The sequence below is a fragment of the Mirounga angustirostris genome, unplaced genomic scaffold, assembly GCF_029215605.1.
Source record: "Mirounga angustirostris isolate CCGP_5_RB_7025 unplaced genomic scaffold, mMirAng1.0.hap1 SCAF_6, whole genome shotgun sequence".
In the NCBI taxonomy this organism is placed as follows: Eukaryota; Metazoa; Chordata; class Mammalia; order Carnivora; family Phocidae; genus Mirounga; species Mirounga angustirostris.
This window is the reverse complement of record NW_026991714.1, coordinates 50,709,985-50,729,127: the sequence shown is the minus strand read 5'-3', so window position 1 is coordinate 50,729,127 and position 19,143 is coordinate 50,709,985. Positions and strand designations below refer to the sequence as shown.

The 19,143-nt window shown below is 37.2% G+C and overlaps 1 protein-coding gene across 12 annotated transcripts in view; it reads right to left on the bottom strand.

Annotated features, from left to right (window-relative positions):
• COP1 (COP1 E3 ubiquitin ligase) overlaps positions 1-19,143 on the bottom strand; it is a 263,344-nt gene that overhangs the window by 236,144 nt on the left and 8,057 nt on the right. For 11 of the 12 annotated variants that reach the window (XR_010412330.1, XM_064594283.1, XM_054508048.2 and 8 more), the window contains exon 2: positions 2-61. The exons of the other annotated variant lie outside the window; for it this stretch is intronic. Coding sequence is in view for 10 of the 11 variants with exons in the window: in XM_064594283.1 (XP_064450353.1) it covers positions 2-61 (60 nt within the window). In the remaining variant the exon portion in view is untranslated. The remainder of the gene's footprint in view (position 1; positions 62-19,143) is intronic. 12 annotated transcript variants of the gene reach the window in all.

The following is a 19,143-nucleotide window of genomic DNA, read 5'->3' as shown; positions in this document are numbered from 1 at the left end:
CCAAAAGCTGTGGCCACATTTCGTCATGTATGCTTCCTCAATCATATCAAAGCAGATAGGGCTAAAAAGAAAATAGAGAAGTAATTGATATTTTTTTTTCAGTAGAGTGATTATAAATTGGCAAGGCTGGTAACAATACCAACAAAATCATTTATCGATACATAGCTAAGTCTTCAAACATTCTATCAATAAGACAGAATTTTGGTTGAGATGAACGTGCTTTAGGGGATTGGTGGTAAAATGACAATTTGTTCAAGACAGTCCTAAAAGTCATCAAGCTCTAAGATGAATTAAATGAGTAAATTAAAATGGCCCCAATACTTTAACTCACCCATAATTTTTTTTTTTAAATTTATTTGTTGAGAGAGATAATGATAGAGAGCATGAGAGCGGGGAGAGTCAGAGGGAGAAGCAGACTCCCCGCCGAGCAGGGAGCCCGATGCGGGACTCGATTCCGGGACTCCAGGATCATGACCTGAGCCGAAGGCAGTCGCTTAAACAACTGAGCCACCCAGGCGCCCCATAATTTTTAATAATGCAATGCAGTCACAAGAGTCCTTAAAGTTCTACCATCTTTTTCAATCATCCCTATACTCAAAAGCACCTAATCCAAATGCTATTTTATTTCCTATCTAAAAAAATTAGTTCCCTGAGTGACAAATTTACAATTCCAATATCAGTAACTCTTCTATATAATGAAGACGGTAAATTATAACTAATACTTAAAATAGTACAAATGGTATCCATTAAAATAATGACATATTAACTCCTTTAATCTTTTCAACAACAAAGTGTTGGTAGGTACATATTATTAGAATCTTTTCATAGAGGGAAATTGAGGCACAAAGATGTTAAAATCATACTCAGTTAGGAAATAACACAACTGATTTTCAAACTTAGGTCCATGCTCTTAACCACCATTCTATACTAATTCCAGATACGATGAGTTAAATACCAAGTTATACCAACATAGTTCTGGCCAACAAAAGGTAGTTAGTTATCAATCTCTGAGAGGCCACTATCTACCAGAAAAATACAAAGTCTTAGAAAGAGATTTCCCTTTATCTTTCCCTCTTTTCCTTCTGAAAACTCTGATGAAGTCTCCAGAAATACAACAGCTATCTTTTTTTAAGATTTATTTATTTATTTTAGAGAGAGGGAGAGAGAAAGAGCACACGCACACTCGCAAAGAAGCAGGGTAGAGAGAGAGAATCCTGAAGCAGACTCCCCGCTGAGTGTGGAGCTTAAGGTGGGAGTCGAACCCAGGACCCTGAGATCATGACCTGAGCCAAAATCAAGAATGGGCTGCTTAACCGACTGAGCCACCCATGCACCCCACAACAGCCATCTTCTGACCAAAAAGACAAAAACCGTAAGCTAGGAAGATAGGATATTGGTTCCTTGATGACATCCTTCGGCAGCTGCATCAGCTATGGATTGCCTACCCCTGGAATTCACATTACATGAGAAAAGTAAATTCTCACTTGTTTAAGGCAGTATTTATCAAGTTTTCTGTTACTGGCATACATATCCAATCTTTACTGATGATACACAATAACACTTAAATTATAAAATGAAAATTTATCCACTTCTTCAAGAAAAATTTCCTGGGCATAATTACTATCTCAGAATGTGAAATCATAAAAAAAAAAAAAAAAAAAAAGGTTACAAAATCCCAATGTTACACAACCTCAGAGTTTCACCACAGACAGTGTGTTGGCTTAGACTGTGTTGTTTTGTCAGCCTTTACTCTGCTGGATTGAGAAAAAAGGAGGTCTCCCTCAATGTGGAGATTTGGTAATTTCTCTTTTGAAACAAAGTCCGTCTTACTCCTGCTTAATGGAGTTCAGAAAGCAAGGATGGGGACCCTCCTAAGAGCGTGTCGATGAGCCGTGTAGGCTGCTCTGTGATCCAAGGTTTTGGATGAAGGGTGCTGAAGAGCAGATTTGGGAAGGACAGATTTTACTTTACAGGTACAGTTCGTCACTGGGTGCTCACACAGATGTCTTAAGACTCAAAACCCAAAGTGGAAGCAACATTTACATACCCCATTTTTTTTAAAGACTTTATTTTCTTTTTTTTTAAGATTTTATTTATTTATCTGACAGAGAGAGAGAGAGAACAAGTAGGCAGAGAGAGAGGGAGAAGCAGGCTCCCGGCTGAGCAGGGAGCCCAATGCGGGGCTCAATCCCAGGACCCTGGGATCATGACCTGAGCCGAAGGCAGCCGCTTAACCGGCTGAGCCACCCAGGCACCCCAAGACTTTATTTTCTTTAAGAGCAGTTTAGGTTTACAACAAAATTGAAAGGAAGATACAGAGATTTCCCATATATTTGCTGCCTCAAACACATGCATGGCTTTTGCCATTACCAACATCACTCACCAGAATGGTACACTATTTTTCCCCCAAGGATGAATTTACACTGACACATCACAATCATCAAGTCCACAATTTACCTTAAGGTTCACTCTTTATGTTGTGGGTTTGAACAAAAGTAGAGTGACATATATTCATCATTATAATATAAAGATTATTCTTCACTGCCCTAAAAATCCTCTTTGCTCTGCCTACTCATCTCTCTCTCCTCACCCACATCCACTGATCTTTTTATTGTCTCCATAGTCTTGTCTATTCCAGAATGTATAAGCATCCAAGGGCAGGTTTCTGTGTATAAATTAGCTTTCAACTCCTTTGGGTAAATACCAATGGGTACAAACAAAAATTGTATGGTATGTTTAGTCTTGTGAAAGAAAAAAAAAAAAACACCAAACTGTCTTCCAAAAAGAGGCAGTACCATTTTTTCATTCCTACTATCAAAGAGTGAGAGTTCCTATTGCTCCCTATCCTCCTCAACATTTAGTGTTGTCAGTCCTCTAAATTATAGCCATTCGAATAGGTGTATAGTGATACCTTGTTGTTTTGATTTGCATTTCCCTAATGACATATGATATGGAGTGTCTTTTCATATGGTTTATTTGCCACCAACATAGCTTCTTTGGTGAGGTGTTTGTTGAGGTTCTTTGACCCATTTTTTAATCAGGTTGTTTTCTTACTGTTTAGTTTTAAGAGTTCTTTGTATATTTTAGATAAAAGTTCTTTATATGTCTTACACAAATATATTCTCCTGAGCTGTGGCTAATCCTTCCATTCTCTGAACAGTGTCTCTCACAGAGCAGAAATTTTTAATTTTAAAGAAGTTCTGTTTGTTGCTCCTTTCTTTCTAATAGATCATGCCTTTGGCATTATACCCAAAAAATCACCACCAAACTCAAAGTTATCTAGATTTCCCCTATGTTATCTTCTAGGAGTTTTATAGATCTGCATTTTACATTTAGGTCTGTGATACATTTTTAGCTAATTTTAGTGAATGGTATAAGGTCTATGTCTAGATTCATTTTTTTTGCATGTGGATGTCCAGTTGTTTCAGCATCATTTATCAAAAAAACTATCTTTTCTCTCTCTCTCTCTCCCTTTCTTTTTAGTAGGCTCCACACTGAGCGAGAAGCCCAACACAGGGCTTGAACTCACAACTCCGAGATCGAGATCAAGACCTGAGCTGAGATCAAGAGTCAGACACTTAGGGCTGGGTGGTTCAATCAGTTAAGCATCTGCCTTCAGCTCAGGTCATGAGACGGCTTCCAGGCTTGTCCCTCTCTGCCTCCTCCCCACTGCTTGCGCGTGCATGTGCTCTCTTTCTCTCTCTCTCTGACAAATAAAAACTTAAAAAAAAAAAATTAAGAGTCAGACGCTTAACTGACAGAGCCACCCAGGTGCCCTAAAAAAGACTATCTTTCCTCTTTTGTATTGCCTTTGCTCCTTTGTCAAAGATCAATTGACTATATTGGTATATTTCTAAGTTTCTATTCCTTACTACTGATCTGTTTATTCTTTTTATTTTTTTTAAAAGATTTTATTTATTTATTCAACAGAGAGAGAGACAGCGAGAGAGGGAACACAAGCAGGGGGAGCGGGAGAGGGAGAAGCAGGCTTCCCGCCGAGCAGGGAGCCTGATGCAGGGCTTGATCCCAGAACCCTGGGATCGTGACCTGAGCTGAAGGCAGACGCTTAACTGACTGAGCCACTTAGGTGCCCCTGATCTGTTTATTCTTTTACTAATACCACACTGTCTTAATTACTCCATATAATATTTTGATTAAAAGAAAAAACTGTCCCCCTGAGTGGAACTCTATAGTCCCAATACAGATTAATTCCTAAAATTGAACTGTTAGGTAGACAGTAGCAAATATCCAAATTTTGTATCACAGAAGGTCTAGATATTAACATACCAACCTTTTAAACAACTCTTCTAATAAAGCATTTTTAAGGGTGCCTGGGTGGCTCAGTCGGTTAAGCGTCTGCCTTCAGCTCAGATCCCAGGGAGCTGGGATCGAGTCCTGCATCGGGCTCTCTGCTCAGCGGGGAGTCTGCTTCTCCCTCTCCCTCTACCCCTCCCTGCCGCTCGTGCTCGCTCTCTCTAATAAATAAAATCTTTTTTTAAAAAAGCATTTTTAAGTCTTGAGGAAAGAGATCTTTCTGTTCCCAAAGTAAATATGTTTGTAAGTTTAATAATACCATCACATCTCTGTTTTATGCTGCATTAACTGAAGCTCAGAAGCAAGATGCAAAATGTCTTAGCAGACTGATCTCTTAGTCCAGACTTCTAAGATTGCCCCCAATGAATATTTTAACATTGGCCCCAGCACCTAGAATGAATCAACTGTAAATACTTATCAATACTCTCTCAGAAATTCTAAAATTTTCAACAAATTTATATATTAGGTACTGACTACATACCAGACACTGTTCTGGATACCAAGGACTAAGAAGTGAATAAAAAAAAATCCCTTCATGGTTCAATAATCTAGTGGAAAATACAGAAAATAAACAAGATAAATAAGGAAGACCTTATATAGTAAGATTAGATAGAGATAAATAATAAGGAAAAAACTGTAAGCAGGGAAGGAGAATAGGAAGTGTTAGATTGGGTTAGACAGGATAGTAAGAGAAGCCTCAATGAGAAGCTGACATTTGAGTAACTATTTCAAAATAGTAGGGAAATGATCTACACAGAAGTCTGGGAAAACATCAACCAAACAATAAGAATAGTACAAATATCCTGAGGTAGTACACCTGATATGTTCAGACTAGCAAGGTAGTCAGTGTAAAGTAGAATACATGGGAAAATATTAAAAATGAAGCCAGAGAAATAATGAGGGTACATATTAAAAAAAAAAAAAAAAACCTCTCTTAAATCATGTTAAGGACGTTAGCTTTTACAGTGAATAAAACAGGAATTTACTAGACAATCTGCAACAGAAGAGTGACCCAATCTGACACAGTGATAAACCAGATCACTCAACCTTATACACTGAAAGTAGACTAAAGGGAAGCCATTATAAAAATAAAAGCTATTGGGGGCGCCTGGGTGGCTCAGTCGTTAGGTATCTGCCTTCGGCTCAGGTCATGGTCACAGGGTCCTGGGATCGAGCCCCACATCAGGCTCCCTGCTACACGGGAAGCCTGCTTCTCCCTCTCCCACTCCCCCTGCTTGTGCTCCCTCTCTCGCTGTGTCTCTCTCTGTCAAATAAATAAATAAAAATATTTTTAAAAAATAAAATAAAATAAAAGCTATTATATAATAATTGAGAAAAGGTGCTGAATTAAATGAGGGTGGCAGCAGTGGTGTTGGTGAGAAGTGATCAGATTCTAGATATAATCTGAAGGTAGATCTTTGGCTTGCTATGGATTAAATGCTGGGTATAAGAGAAAAATCAATCAAGGATTTTAACCTGTAAACTGGAAGAACTGACAATAGGTTTATTTCACATAGAGCTCTAGCACTCATTAGTTTATTCTTTAAAAAAGAAAAAAAAGAGCAGGACTACAATACATATCATATCATGTGTTCCTCTAATACTAGAAGTTTCATGCAGTACCTAAAAATTACTATCAGATCAGTTTAAATAGCAGCATTTAAGGAATGGCTTCTGAGTAATATGTGAATGAAAGAGAAGAAAGTCTCCATTCTTATCACCAAAGCTACCTTGTTATCTATGTGAAAGATCAAGACCTCCAGCAAAAAGTGGAATTCAACTGAAATTAATCCTAAATATGCCACCACAATTTTCTGACTTGGAGCCATGTGTGAAATCTCTCTAATCCTGTTTCTCATTTTTTTAACTGGAATGATACTTACATCATAGAATCACTGTACTGATTCACAAATTATCTATCTACTCCATACAATTCCTGGTATACAACATTCAATAAATAACAGAATATACAAAAGAGCTTACAGAAAAATCTGTATCAATGATAGAAACTTGGGAAGAGTGACATCTACCCCCACTAAACACTTCAAGGAATTCCTCTTAGAAATAGGCAGAATAGAACAGAAGATGAGGACTAACCAACCACTACCCCTCCCAAGAAAGGGATGAAATACCACAGGTAATATAGAAAATAGAGGAGACCCTAACAAAACACCACTAACTCTTCTCAGTTTTGAGAGGGAGGAACATACCCAGAGTTAGTTCTAGGTAAAGCTGTAAACAATCCATTTAGAAACCCTTCCACTCTGCCAATCAATAGCAATCAAGGAGGATAAACTCAAAGACCTATGTCCAAGTACAGGTATAGCAAGTATTGGTAGCCAGGCCAAACATAAATACCTGAAATTTTATACTACCTCCAAAGGTTTATACAGATGCCCCAAAAATATTTATAGATCCCCCAAACGTTTTATGGACTCCTGACACCATGGCATCATCAAAAAAGGGGGGAAAGGTAACAAATGGCTTAAAGCCATGCTGGGACTGTTCATGCCTCCCACACCACAATAACACAAGTAACTCTTATAAATCAAGACAGAAAACCCAACAGGAAAAAAATGAGAAAAAATGTGAATTCCTAATTCGCAGAACAGGAAAACACATCGCCTTTCAAGTATATGAAAAAATATTCCAACTCAGTAGTAATCAAAAAATGCAAAAACAAACAAAAAAACACCACAACAAAGTAACAATTTATCACCATTAAGTATTAGAAAATTGGAATACCAAGTATGTTAGGTAGGCTATGAAAAAACAAGAATCTTCATGTAGAGATATTCTAGCAAGAAACCTGCACTGAGTATTTATATCCCACTCCTGAGATTATATGCAAATAGATAAAGATATATACATCTATACACCCTTAATTATATGTGTGTTGTATATATGTAAATATATACACATATACGTATGTACTTATGTATACACATGTGACTGTGCATATGTGCGTGCAGAGCCAAGAGAAATGTCCACATATGTCAACAGGGAATATGCATGAGGATACTTGCAACAAGCAATGTACCTGTGGTGACACCAGGGATTCAGAGGCAGCCCTAATGCTCATAATTACTAGAATGGAGAAGCAACACGCGCTTGAACATACACTATACAACATCATGAAAAAAAAAAAAACAAATCATGCAATGGTCAAAGGAATGAACCAAAGGTACACGGAGACATGACTAGATGTTTTGTGAAGTGAAAACAGAAATGAAAATGAGATCTGTGGCACAATGTAATTTATATAAATATAAAAATTGCAAAAAATATATTTCAGAAGGATACATGTATTTGAGGACATGTATAAACCACAAAAAGAGAAAACGAAGAAGTCAAGAGAATAAAAAATGAAATGGGGGAAGGAATACAATCCCTTATTCAATAGGATCTAATAAGACGTACCGAGGCACCTGGGTAGCTCAGTCAGTTAAGCGTCTGACTCTTGATTTCTACTCAGGTCATGATCTCAGGGTCGTGAGACTGAGTCCCTAGTGGGGCTCCACACTCAGCAGGGAGTCTGCTTGAGACTCATTCTTGCTCCCTCTCTCTGCCCCTCCCCCTCTTAAAAAAATAGCAAGATGTACTATTACACTACTAAAAAAGAAAAACTAGGCTAAATAAACTATGACAATACTTTCTTACCAGCTAACAATTTTATTTATGCTTCTCTAAAACACTCTTTTAGACCTAAACAAGTCTTATCATAATCACTGCTGTTAAAAAAAAAAAATGCACCTGCATATATTTAGAATTTTCCTACAAAATTCTCATTCTTCGGAACCTAACCTTCCTGAATCACTTTTGACTAAGTCACTGATATCTAGATTTTTCCACACAATATTCTCTATTATTTTGGTGAGGTAACATTTATTAAGAGAATCCATGACAGAACTAAATGCTATTGGTACCGGGATCTTAAACCAAGTTTACATTTAGCCAGCTAACTTACATCTGACTCCAGCTTTAGGAATGTTGCTAAACATGTCTAATTTACCTCATCCCAGAACCTCCTCCACCCTTCACTCCCACATACAAATATTTAGTTCATAGGGAAGAAAACAATAATTCACAATTGTCTCAGAGACTTTCTTCCCATCTGCTGAAATCTACATTCAAGTTTTGAGGTAGGCGTTTTCTATGTTTACACATTGACATGAAGTGACTACATGAAGCTACATCCAACTGCCACCTAGCAAACAGGAATTTTTTTAAAAATTCCATCATCTAGGGATGCTTGGGTGGCTCAGTCGTTAAGTATCTGCCTGCAGCTCAGGTCATGATCCGAGAAGCCTGCTTCTCCCTCTCCCACTCCCCCTGCTTGTGTTCCCTCTCTTGCTGTCTCTCTCTCTCTCTGCCAAATAAATAAAATCTTTTTAAAAAAATTAAAAATAAATAAATAAATAAAAATTCCATCATCTATAAAACATCAATTTTCAGATATGTCAAAGTATAAAAAGAAAAAGAAAAAAGTTCAATTTAGAATCAAAGAAATAAGACAAAGTAAAACAAAGCAAGAGAGGAGCCTCGGATGGGCCAAAGGATAATGTAAAACACAATCAGCTCACTCTGCACTTGTAAAAATTCAACTGCAAGTACACTTACCCTCTTGCTATATACAGTTAGAAAACTAGAGGGGGAGGAGGGATAAATGAAAACATTGCTTTCAGACACTGGACAGCATAGCACTGAGCTCTCTGAGGGAAAGAATTCTAGAAATCTACACAGGGTTCTCAAGTCTGTTGCTGAATACTAGTCATACATGCCCAGGGCAAAAACTCTGTAAGATCGGTTAAAAATGACCAGGAAGCAATAAAATGCAGGGCATTCAACAGAAAACCCAGAAGAGTCATTAGTAGTGGAGCTAAACTAGCTCTAGAAAAATGGCTCCTCATCAGCCATCCTCAAAAAAAAAAATTTTTTTTGAAGATTTTATTTATTTATTTGACAGAGAGATACATAGCAAGAGAGGGAACACAAGCAGGGGGAGTGGGAGAGGGAGAAGCAGGCTTCCCGTCGAGCAGGGAGCCCGATGCGGGGCTCGATCCCAGGACTCTGGGATCATGACCTGAGCCGAAGGCAGACGCTTAACGACTGAGCCACCCAGGTGCCCCTCAAAAAAATTTTTTATAACTGCACGTGAACCTACAATTTTCTCAAAATAAAAAGTTTAATTACAAAAAATCTAACTTAATTAAAAAATATAATACTCAAAAGGATCAAACTGATCTACAAGGAACCTCACTTCCTACCAGAACAAAGCCCAATACTCTGTAAAGGAAAACAAAATCCAGCATTCTGTAAATGCAAGTTTATAACATCCACTATCCAATAAAAAAAATTACTAGGTGTGTGAAATAGCAGGAAAATGTGACCCATAAAAAGGAGGAAAACCAGGCTATAGGAACAAAAAGATAAATACTGGAATTAGCAGAAAAGACTTCAAAACATATATTAAAAATATGCTCAATGATTTAAAGGATCATAAAGGTATATTGAGGAAAATAGAAGACATACAAAACAACCAGTTAAAACTCTAAGAGCTGAAAAATACAGTACCTGAAAAATATAGCAAAAGACATGAATTTATAAGAGAAAGTAAAATGTAATTCCTAGAAAGTTTTAAAACACATCAAACACAAAGCATTACTGCAACAGGCTCATCAATACATGAAACACAAGTTAAGGAAAGAAGTTATGAATGTGAAGATAGATCAACAGACATTATCTAAATTAAAACACAAAAAGAAAACAAAAAAAGACCATCCAAGAGTTCTTGTGAAGATATTTCCATACCCACCACTAAAAACTTAAGGCAGATATTATACTGCACAAACTTAAGCTTGCCAAAAGGTTTATCTATGTCATTTAACTGCATTCAAAAACCAACATTACAGAACAGATACAGAAAATTGTTTTTTAAATACCACTATTTTGAATTAATAAAGCACACATCTCAGTTAAGCAAGGGTCATATCACGATCAGTTTGACTCTCAGGTTATATTTTTAATCAGTGTTGTATTTGTAATCTTCCTAACATTTGTATACATTGCCTAATTCAAAAACTGCTTCCAAACTTATTGAATAGTACAAAGTATAACCTCAAAACACTTGAATAAAATATATTGTTCAATCCATGTATATCTTGATATTGACACTAACTCCATTACACTGCAACAAATTGTTTCAACTGTCTCTTAGTAGTTCTAGTCATAACTAACCAAGCATTCAAATATTTCAAAGGTCAAGTACTAAAAACAAAACATTACCAAGATCATCAGAGCAAGGTACAATTCAGTCATTTAGAAAAATAAATATCTTATCTAAACAAGACCAAAGAGGGGCACCTGGGTGGCTCAGTCGGTTAAGTGTCTACGTTCAGCCCAGGTCATGATCCCCGGGGTCCTGTAGTCAAGCCCCGTGTCAGGCTCTCTGCTCAGTGGGGAGTCTGCTTGTCCCTCTCCCTGTGCCCTCCTCGTGCTCTCTCTCTCTCAGTCTCCCTCTTTCTCAAATAAATAAATAAAATATTAAAATAAATAAATAAATAAACAAGACCAAAGAACCACTTTCATATTTTGGCACCAAATGCCAAACCCTAGCAATTACTACCTGATTCTTTTCAGCAATTTTATAATTTACAATGTCTCAAAATGTCCAAAACTTGAAATTTCTCTACCTTCCTCCTTCCCCTTACACCAGTTGCCATGCAAGCATCCCCAAGCCATCCTCCATTTTCAACTGGCCCCACAGAATTTCCTCGAAAGACAAGGAAATGGGTGAAAAGGAAAAAATAAACCTCAAATCCTCCTTTTACACCAACACTGATAACAATCTTGACAGGCAGCAGTTCAGTTCCAGCCTCTGTCCCATCATCACACTCCTTTCTACTTTGATTTGATATGATAAAAAGCTCTGACAAAACTGAAATCTTTTTTCAAAAAGTAGAGATTAAACTTATCTGGTATTTTGTAAAATGATTTCTCCCTAACCTATTTCCATTAAGACCTGTGTTTAACATTGTCTTATATCACATATTCCATGAATAAAGTCAGATAAGGTAAGGAAGAAAAGGAATAGAAGGCAAACTTGTAGACTCTGTAATTTAATAAGGGAATTTTTTTTTTCTTTTTTAAAAAAAGAAGGGGAGGGGCGCCCGGGTGGCTCAGTCGTTAAGCGTCTGCCTTCGGCTCAGGTCATGATCCCAGGGTCCTGGGATCGAGCCCCGCATCGGGCTCCCTGCTCGGCAGGAAGCCTGCTTCTCCCTCTCCCACTCCCCCTGCTTGTGTTCCTTCTCTCGCTGTGTCTCTCTCTGTCAAATAAATAAATAAAATAGTAAAAAAAAAAAAAAAAAAAAGAAGGGGAAAGGGGTCCCTGGCTGGCTCAGTCAGAAGAGCATTCAACTCTTGATCTCAGGGTCATGATTTCAAGCCCCACGTTGCATACAGAGATTACTTAAATGAATAAATAAATATATAAAAACTTATAAATTTTTTAAAAAAATAAAACATAAAAAAGGGATAAGGGAGACTCAAAATAGCTATGTGTTAGCTTCAGGAACAGAAACTTTAAAAGGATAAGAGACCACAATGGGCCAGGAAAGAAAGGACACCATGATTAATACAAGTAATAGTCATGAAAAGATAAGCAGGGAACCAATCTCTGGTATTTACAAAAGGAAAAAAAAAAAAAAATGTAGCTTAGATCAGGAAACCAAGTATGACCAAGAAGTGTCACTACTGATTCCTCCTGCATGAAAATTACCCAATACACTCTCGATCTTGACCTGGATCTAGTTCTCTTCACACATTCCCAGGGCTCCTCCTCAAACAGAACATCAGGTCTAACTATCATCAAAGGCTTGGAATTGGAGAATTTTAATTAGGTTCATGTACATTTAAGAAAGGTGCAGCAATTAAGAGAATTATCTCATGGCAAACACCAGGACTAGGCCTCAACGGATTTGAGGGTTGGATTCAAGGTGGATCTACAGACTTTAGCACAGCAATATGGAATATAGATTTTCGCTAGTATTCTACCATTAACGTGACTTAACAGCTTCTTTTTTCTACTTCTCAAGGATGTCAACTTACAATATACGGTCCTTTCAATACCAATACTACAACAAGAACATTAATTAAAATAGTCCAACTCAGGTGTTTATTTATTTCAAATTCCTAAGACAGAAAATATGACTGGTCCAAAACTATCTCTTCAAGCCAATTCCAAGATGATATAATTGCTATATTTTAGTCACACTTCAGAAGAGCACCCATCACAGGCCAATCAATGAGAAGGCATCAAGTTCACACAGAAGAAAAACACAGATACCTACACAAGAGAGGTTACAGAAACAGAAATTTCTATTACAAGGAAGTAGGGACAGGGGAGGTTCCATATCTCATATGTTTCATTAGACGACACCCCATCCCATTATCCAGGGGTAAAAGAAATCTCTAAACTGCATGGAAGATGGGTCCTTTGTACCCCTATATGGATTTTTTAAAGTAACTTTCTTAAAAAAGTGTTTTAGTGGTTAAAGGGATGCCTGGGTGGCTTAGTTGGTTAAACGTCTGATTTCAGTTCAGGTCATGGTCTCAAGGTCCTGGGATGGACTCCACGACCTGGGTCCTGGGGCTCGGGCTCAGGCTCCACACTCAGCAGGGAGTCTGCTGTCCCTCTTCCTCTTCCTCTCCCCCTGCTAGCGCTCTGTCTCTCAAATAAATAAATAAAATCTTTAAAAAAAGAATTGTTGGGTGCCTGGGTGGCTCAGTCGTTAAGCGTCTGCCTTCTGCTCAGGTCATGATCCCAGGGTCCTGGGATAGAGCCCCACATCAGGCTTCCTGCTTGGCAGGAAGCTTGCTTCTCCTTCTCTCACTCCCCTGCTTGTGTTCCCTCTCTGGCTTTGTCTCTCTATAAATAAATAAATAAAATCTTAAAAAAAAGAAAGTTTACTTTAAACTTAGGGGTGCCTGGGTGGCTCAGTTGCTTAAGCGTCTGCCTTCAGCTCAGGTCATGATCCCAGGGTCCTGGGATCAAGCCCCTCATCGGGCTCCCTGCTCAGCGGGGATCCTGCTTCTCCCTCTCCCACTCCCCCTGCTTGTGTTCCTTCTCTCGCTGTGTCTCTCTCTGTCAAATAAATAAAATCTTTTTAAATAAGTAAATAAATAAATACAGTACTGAATATAAAGTATAATCCAATTAAATTGGCCTTCTGTTCTGGAACTAAAAAGCCAAACACTATAATATAAATAACACACACCTGTACAGAAAATGCATTCAACCAAAATGTGGAAATCTGGACCATGTCCTTGCTCTGAACTCTACTTTGGCTATGAAGAAGTCGTAGTAATTAACTGACCCAAGTTAATTACTGAAGATCAAAGCACCACCTTTAAAAAGTAGTAATAAAAAAATAAAAAAATAAAAAGTAGTAATAGCCGGGGCGCCTGGGTGGCTCAGTCATTAAGCATCTGCCTTTGGCTCAGGGATTGAGCCCCGCATCATCGGACTCCCTGCTCCATGGGAAACCTGCTTCTCCCTCTCCACTCCCCCTGCTTGTGTTCCCTTTCTCGCTGTCTCTCTCTGTCAAATAAATAAGTAAAATCTTTAAGAAAAAAAAAGGTAGTAATAGCCAGTAAGTCCATAAAAAGATGTTCAACATCACTAGTCAATATGGGAAAATAATTCAAAGCCACAATGATATACTTTACATGCACTACATTGGCTATAATAAAAAAAAAATGTTGGTGAGGATGCAGAGAAATTTAAAACCTTGCATACTACTGGTGGGAATGTAAGATGGTGCAGTCTCTTGAAAAGTTTGGCAGTTCCTCAAAATGTTGAACACAGAATTACCATATGACTTTAGCAATTACACTCCTAGGTAAATACTACAGAGCCTGGAGAACACTATATTCAAACAAAAACTTCTACATAAATGTTCATAAGAACATTATTCATAATAAATAAAAAATGGAAACAACCTAAATGTCCATCATCTAATGAGTGGATAAAAGAAACATGATCTATCAATATAATGGAGTATTATTCAGCCATAAGAAGTGATACACACTGTAACACGGATTAACCTTAAAAACATTATGCTAAGTGAAACAAGCCAGACACAAAAGACCACATATTGTATGATTCCATTTATATGAAATGTCCAGAACAGGCAAATCTATAGAGTCAGAAAGCAAATTAGTGGTTGCCAAGGGAAGAGAAGGGCAGTGACTATTTAATGAGAATTGGGTTTCCTCTTGGAGGGAACATGTTCTGAAATAGATAGTGGTGATGGTTGCACAATACTGGCAATGTACTAAAAACCACTGAATTGTACACTTTAATTGGTTAAAATGGTGAATTTTATGAGGTATGAATTTTACCTTAATTTTTTAATAAAAGGAATAGAGAATTTATATTTCCAGCCACAAGGCAGTAACAAAATAGATCCTACAGAATGGAAGCACACTACTGCAAAATTCTTACATTGTATATGAAATGATGTAACATTATTTGAGGCAGAGCATGAAAAATTAAAAATGAGTATCATAAACCCTAAAGAACTCCCTGCCAAACACACACCCTCACCCCACACAACTATCACTAATAAGTTAATAGTGGAAATAAAATAGAAATCTTAAAAATACCCAATTAAGGGTGCCTGGGTGGCTCAGTTGGTTGGGCGACTGCCTTCAGCTCAGTTCATGATCCTGGAGTCCCAGGATCAAATCCCACATCGGGCTCCCTGCTCAGCAAGGAGTCTGCTTCTCCCTCTGACCCTCCCCTTCTCATGCTCTCTCTCTCTCTCATTTTTTCTCTCTCAAATAAATAAAATCTTAAAAAAAAAAAAAAAAAAAACAATCCAAAAGAAGGAAGGAAAGAAGACAAAAATAGAATGGAAGAGAAAAATAGAAAACAAAGACCAAGTAAGACATACACACAAAACCAAGCTTATCATAACAATGTTAAAATATAAACAGCCTAGGGGCACCTGGTTGGCTCAGTCAGTTAAGCATCCAACTCTTGATTTTGGCTCAGGTCATGATTTCAGGGTCCTGAGATTGTGCCCATCGGCTCTGTACTCAGTGGGGAGTCTGCTTGAGATTCTCTTTTTCCCCCTCCCCCTGCTCTCTCTCTCTCTCATAAATAAATCTTTTTTTTTTTTATTTGAGAGCCGAGCAGGGGGAGGAGCAGGGGGAGGGGCAGAGGGAGAAGCAGCCCCTGCGGAGAAGGGAGCAAATGCGGGACTCCGATCCCAGGGACCCGGGATCATGACCTGAGCAGAGGGCAGATGCTTAACCGACTGAGCCACCCAGGCAGCACAATACATATACATACAGCCTAACCAATCCAATTAATAGGCAAATCATCTTATTAAAAAGGAAGATTCAAACATATGCTATGTATAAGAAACCTACTTTAACTAAAACAGATGTAGAAAAGTGAGGGACAAAAAACAAAACAAAACAAAACCATGCCATGTAAACACTTATAAAAAGACAGGTGGAAAGGCTATATTAACATCAGACTAATTAGATTTCACAACATATATTACCAGGAATAAAGAGAGACATTTCAAATGATAAAGAAATCAATTTGCCACCTCTAAATGTGTGTGCCCTACTAACAAAACTTCAAAATACACAAAGCAAAAGCTGACAAAGTTAAACCAAGACACAGCCAAATCCACAATTATAGTTGGAATGGTTAAAGATTGTAACACTCTTCTTTCAGGAATTGATAAAAAACAAGTATATAGAAAATCAACAGGGGCATATAGAATGTAATACCAACCTGACTATTTGACATTTATAGAATATGCCAACCTACACACAGCAAAATACTATTTTTTTCAAGGGCATATAGAACATTAACAAAGATATAGCTTATGGAGGACAATGAAACAAGTCTCAATAAATTTAAAAAGACAATTCAGGAGCGCCTGGGTGGCTCAGATGGTTAAGGATCTGCCTTCAGCTCAGGTCATGATCTCCAGGTCCTGGGATGGAGCCCCACTTAGGGCTCCCAGCTCAGCAGGGAGTCTGCTTCTCCTTCTCCCTCAGCTTCTCCCCTTGTTTATACTCTGTCTCTCCCTCTATCTCAAATAAACAAATAAATCTTAAAAAAAAAAAGGACTGAATTCATACAAATCATATCCCCTGAACAAAGCTGAATTATATTAAAAATCAAAAACACAATATCCAGAAAATTCTCAATGAGAAATTAAACAACGTATTTCTAAATAACCCACAGTTCAAACTAGAAATCACAATGGAAATGACAAAGTATTTTGAACTGAATGAAAATTAAAATATACCACTACTGTGAGGATTAGAAAATAAGGCCAAATCAATTATCTAAGTTCCATATTCAGAAACCAAAAAAAGATGAAATTTAAAATAGAAGGAAAGAAATAATAAAAATAAACCCAAAAATTAGTAAAATAGAAAATGGACAAACTATATATAAAACCAAAATACCAAAACCAGTAATTTGAAAAGATTAATAAAATTGACAGTCTTCTAAACTGTTCAAGAAAAAAAGAGAAAACACAAATTACCACTCTCAGGAATGAAAGAGGCAGCATCCCTTCCAATCCCATAAGCATTCAAAGTTTAAGGAAATATATGAACTTATGTAGATAAGTTCAATAACTTGGGTGAAATGGACAAATCCCTTAGCAGACAAACTACCAAAGCATACTCAAGAAATAAAGAACAGGAATATCCCTTTATCTATTAAAGAAACTGAAGTAATAAATAAAACCCTCCCACAAAAACTTTGGCTTCATTGATGAATTCTACCAAACACTTAAGGAAGAAACATACCAATACCATACAAACTCTTTCAGAAAATAGAAGAGATAACATTTCTCATCCCCCTTTAGAAAGGGGATTACCAGCATTACCCTGCGTGATGGGCTGGACTGTGTCTTCCCCCAAATTCATATGTTGAAATCCTAACCCCTCAGTACATCCAAATGTGACTATATTTGGAAACTGGGCCTTAGAGGTAATTAAGGTAAAATGAAATCGTATATTGGGCCCTAGTCCACTGACTGGTGTCCTTATAAGAAGAAATTAGAATACAGACAACAGAAAGATCACGGGGTGACCATGTGAAGACACATCAAGATATATATTTTTTATAAGAACACCATAGACCAGTATTACTCATGAAAACACAAAACAATCCCTTTAAAAAATTAGTGAATAGGGCATAAAAAAAGAAGTAAAACTGGAAGTTGGAAAAAAAGAAGTAAAGCTGTCTTGATTTGCAGATGACATGATTGTATTCTCAGAAAACCTCAAAGGATCAACCAAAAAAACTGTTGTAACAAGTAAATTTAACAATCACAGGATATAAGGCCAACATACAAAAATATTTTTTTTTTTTTTTTAAGATTTTATTTTATTTATTTGACAGAGAGAGACACAGAGAGAGAGGAAACCCAAGCAGGGGGAGTGGGAGAGGGAGAAACAGGTTTCCCGCAGAGCAGGGAGCCTGATGCGGGACTCGATCCCAGGAGACTGGGATTGTGACCTGAGCCGAAGGCAGACATTTAACGACTGAGCCACCCAGGCGCCCTACAAAAATAAATTTTATTTCTATGTATTAGCAACAATTAAAAATTGAAATTAAAATAATATTTACATCATCATCAGAAACATGAAATACTTAGGGCTAAGTTTAACAAAATACATGCAAGTTCCAAACACTGAAAAACTACAAAATTATAAAAACACTGCTAAGAGAAATTAAAGACCTAAATAATTGAAGAAATATACTATGTTCATGATTCAAAGATTCAGTATCGTTAAGATATCATATCTTCCCAAGTTGAGTCATAGATTCAAAGTAACTCAAATTAAAATCCTAGCATGCTTTTTTGAAGAAATTGGTAAGTTAATTCTAAAATCCTTATGGAAATGCAAAGGACCTAAATAACCAAATGACTTTGAAATACAGAAACAAAATTACACTATCTGATTTCAAGGTTTACTAAAATGATACAGTAATCAAGATAGTGTGGTATTGGCATAGGATAAACATACAGATCAAAAGAACAAAGAGTCCAGAAATAAACTTATAAACCTATGGCTAATTAATTTTTAAAAAACGTTCCAAGAAAATTCAATGAACAAAGATGGCCTTTTCAACAAATGGGTGCCACAATCACTGGTTATCAATAGAGGAGAGGAAAAATCTTCAACCCTTACCACACACAGTATATAACAACTAACATGAAATGATCATTTATCTACCCATGAGAAAACTATAAAGCATCTTGAAGAAATATATAAGAAAATCTTTTGACTTCATGCTAGGCAACAAATTCTTGGATAGAACACAAAAGTCATAAACCATAAAAGGAACAATTGATACAATGGACTTAAAATTTAAAACTTTTGCACTTCAAAAGACACTGTTAAGGGGCGCCTGGGTGGCTCAGTTGGTTAAGTGACTGCCTTCGGCTCAGGTCATGATCCTGGAGTCCCGGGATCGAGTCCCGCATCGGGCTCCCTGCTCGGCGGGGAGCCTGCTTCTCCCTCTGACCCTCCCCCCTCTCATGAGCTCTCTCTCTCTCTCATTCTGTCTCAAATAAATAAATAAAATCTTAAAAAAAAAAAAAAAAGACACTGTTAAAAAAACAAAAAGGTAAGCAACAGACCAGGAGAAAACATCACAATATGTAGGACTGACAAGACTTGTATCCAGCATATATAAGACAAACAAGAGAAAAATGAGCAAAAGATTAGAACATTTTATAGAAGATATGCAAATGAGAAAATAAGCACATGGAAATATGT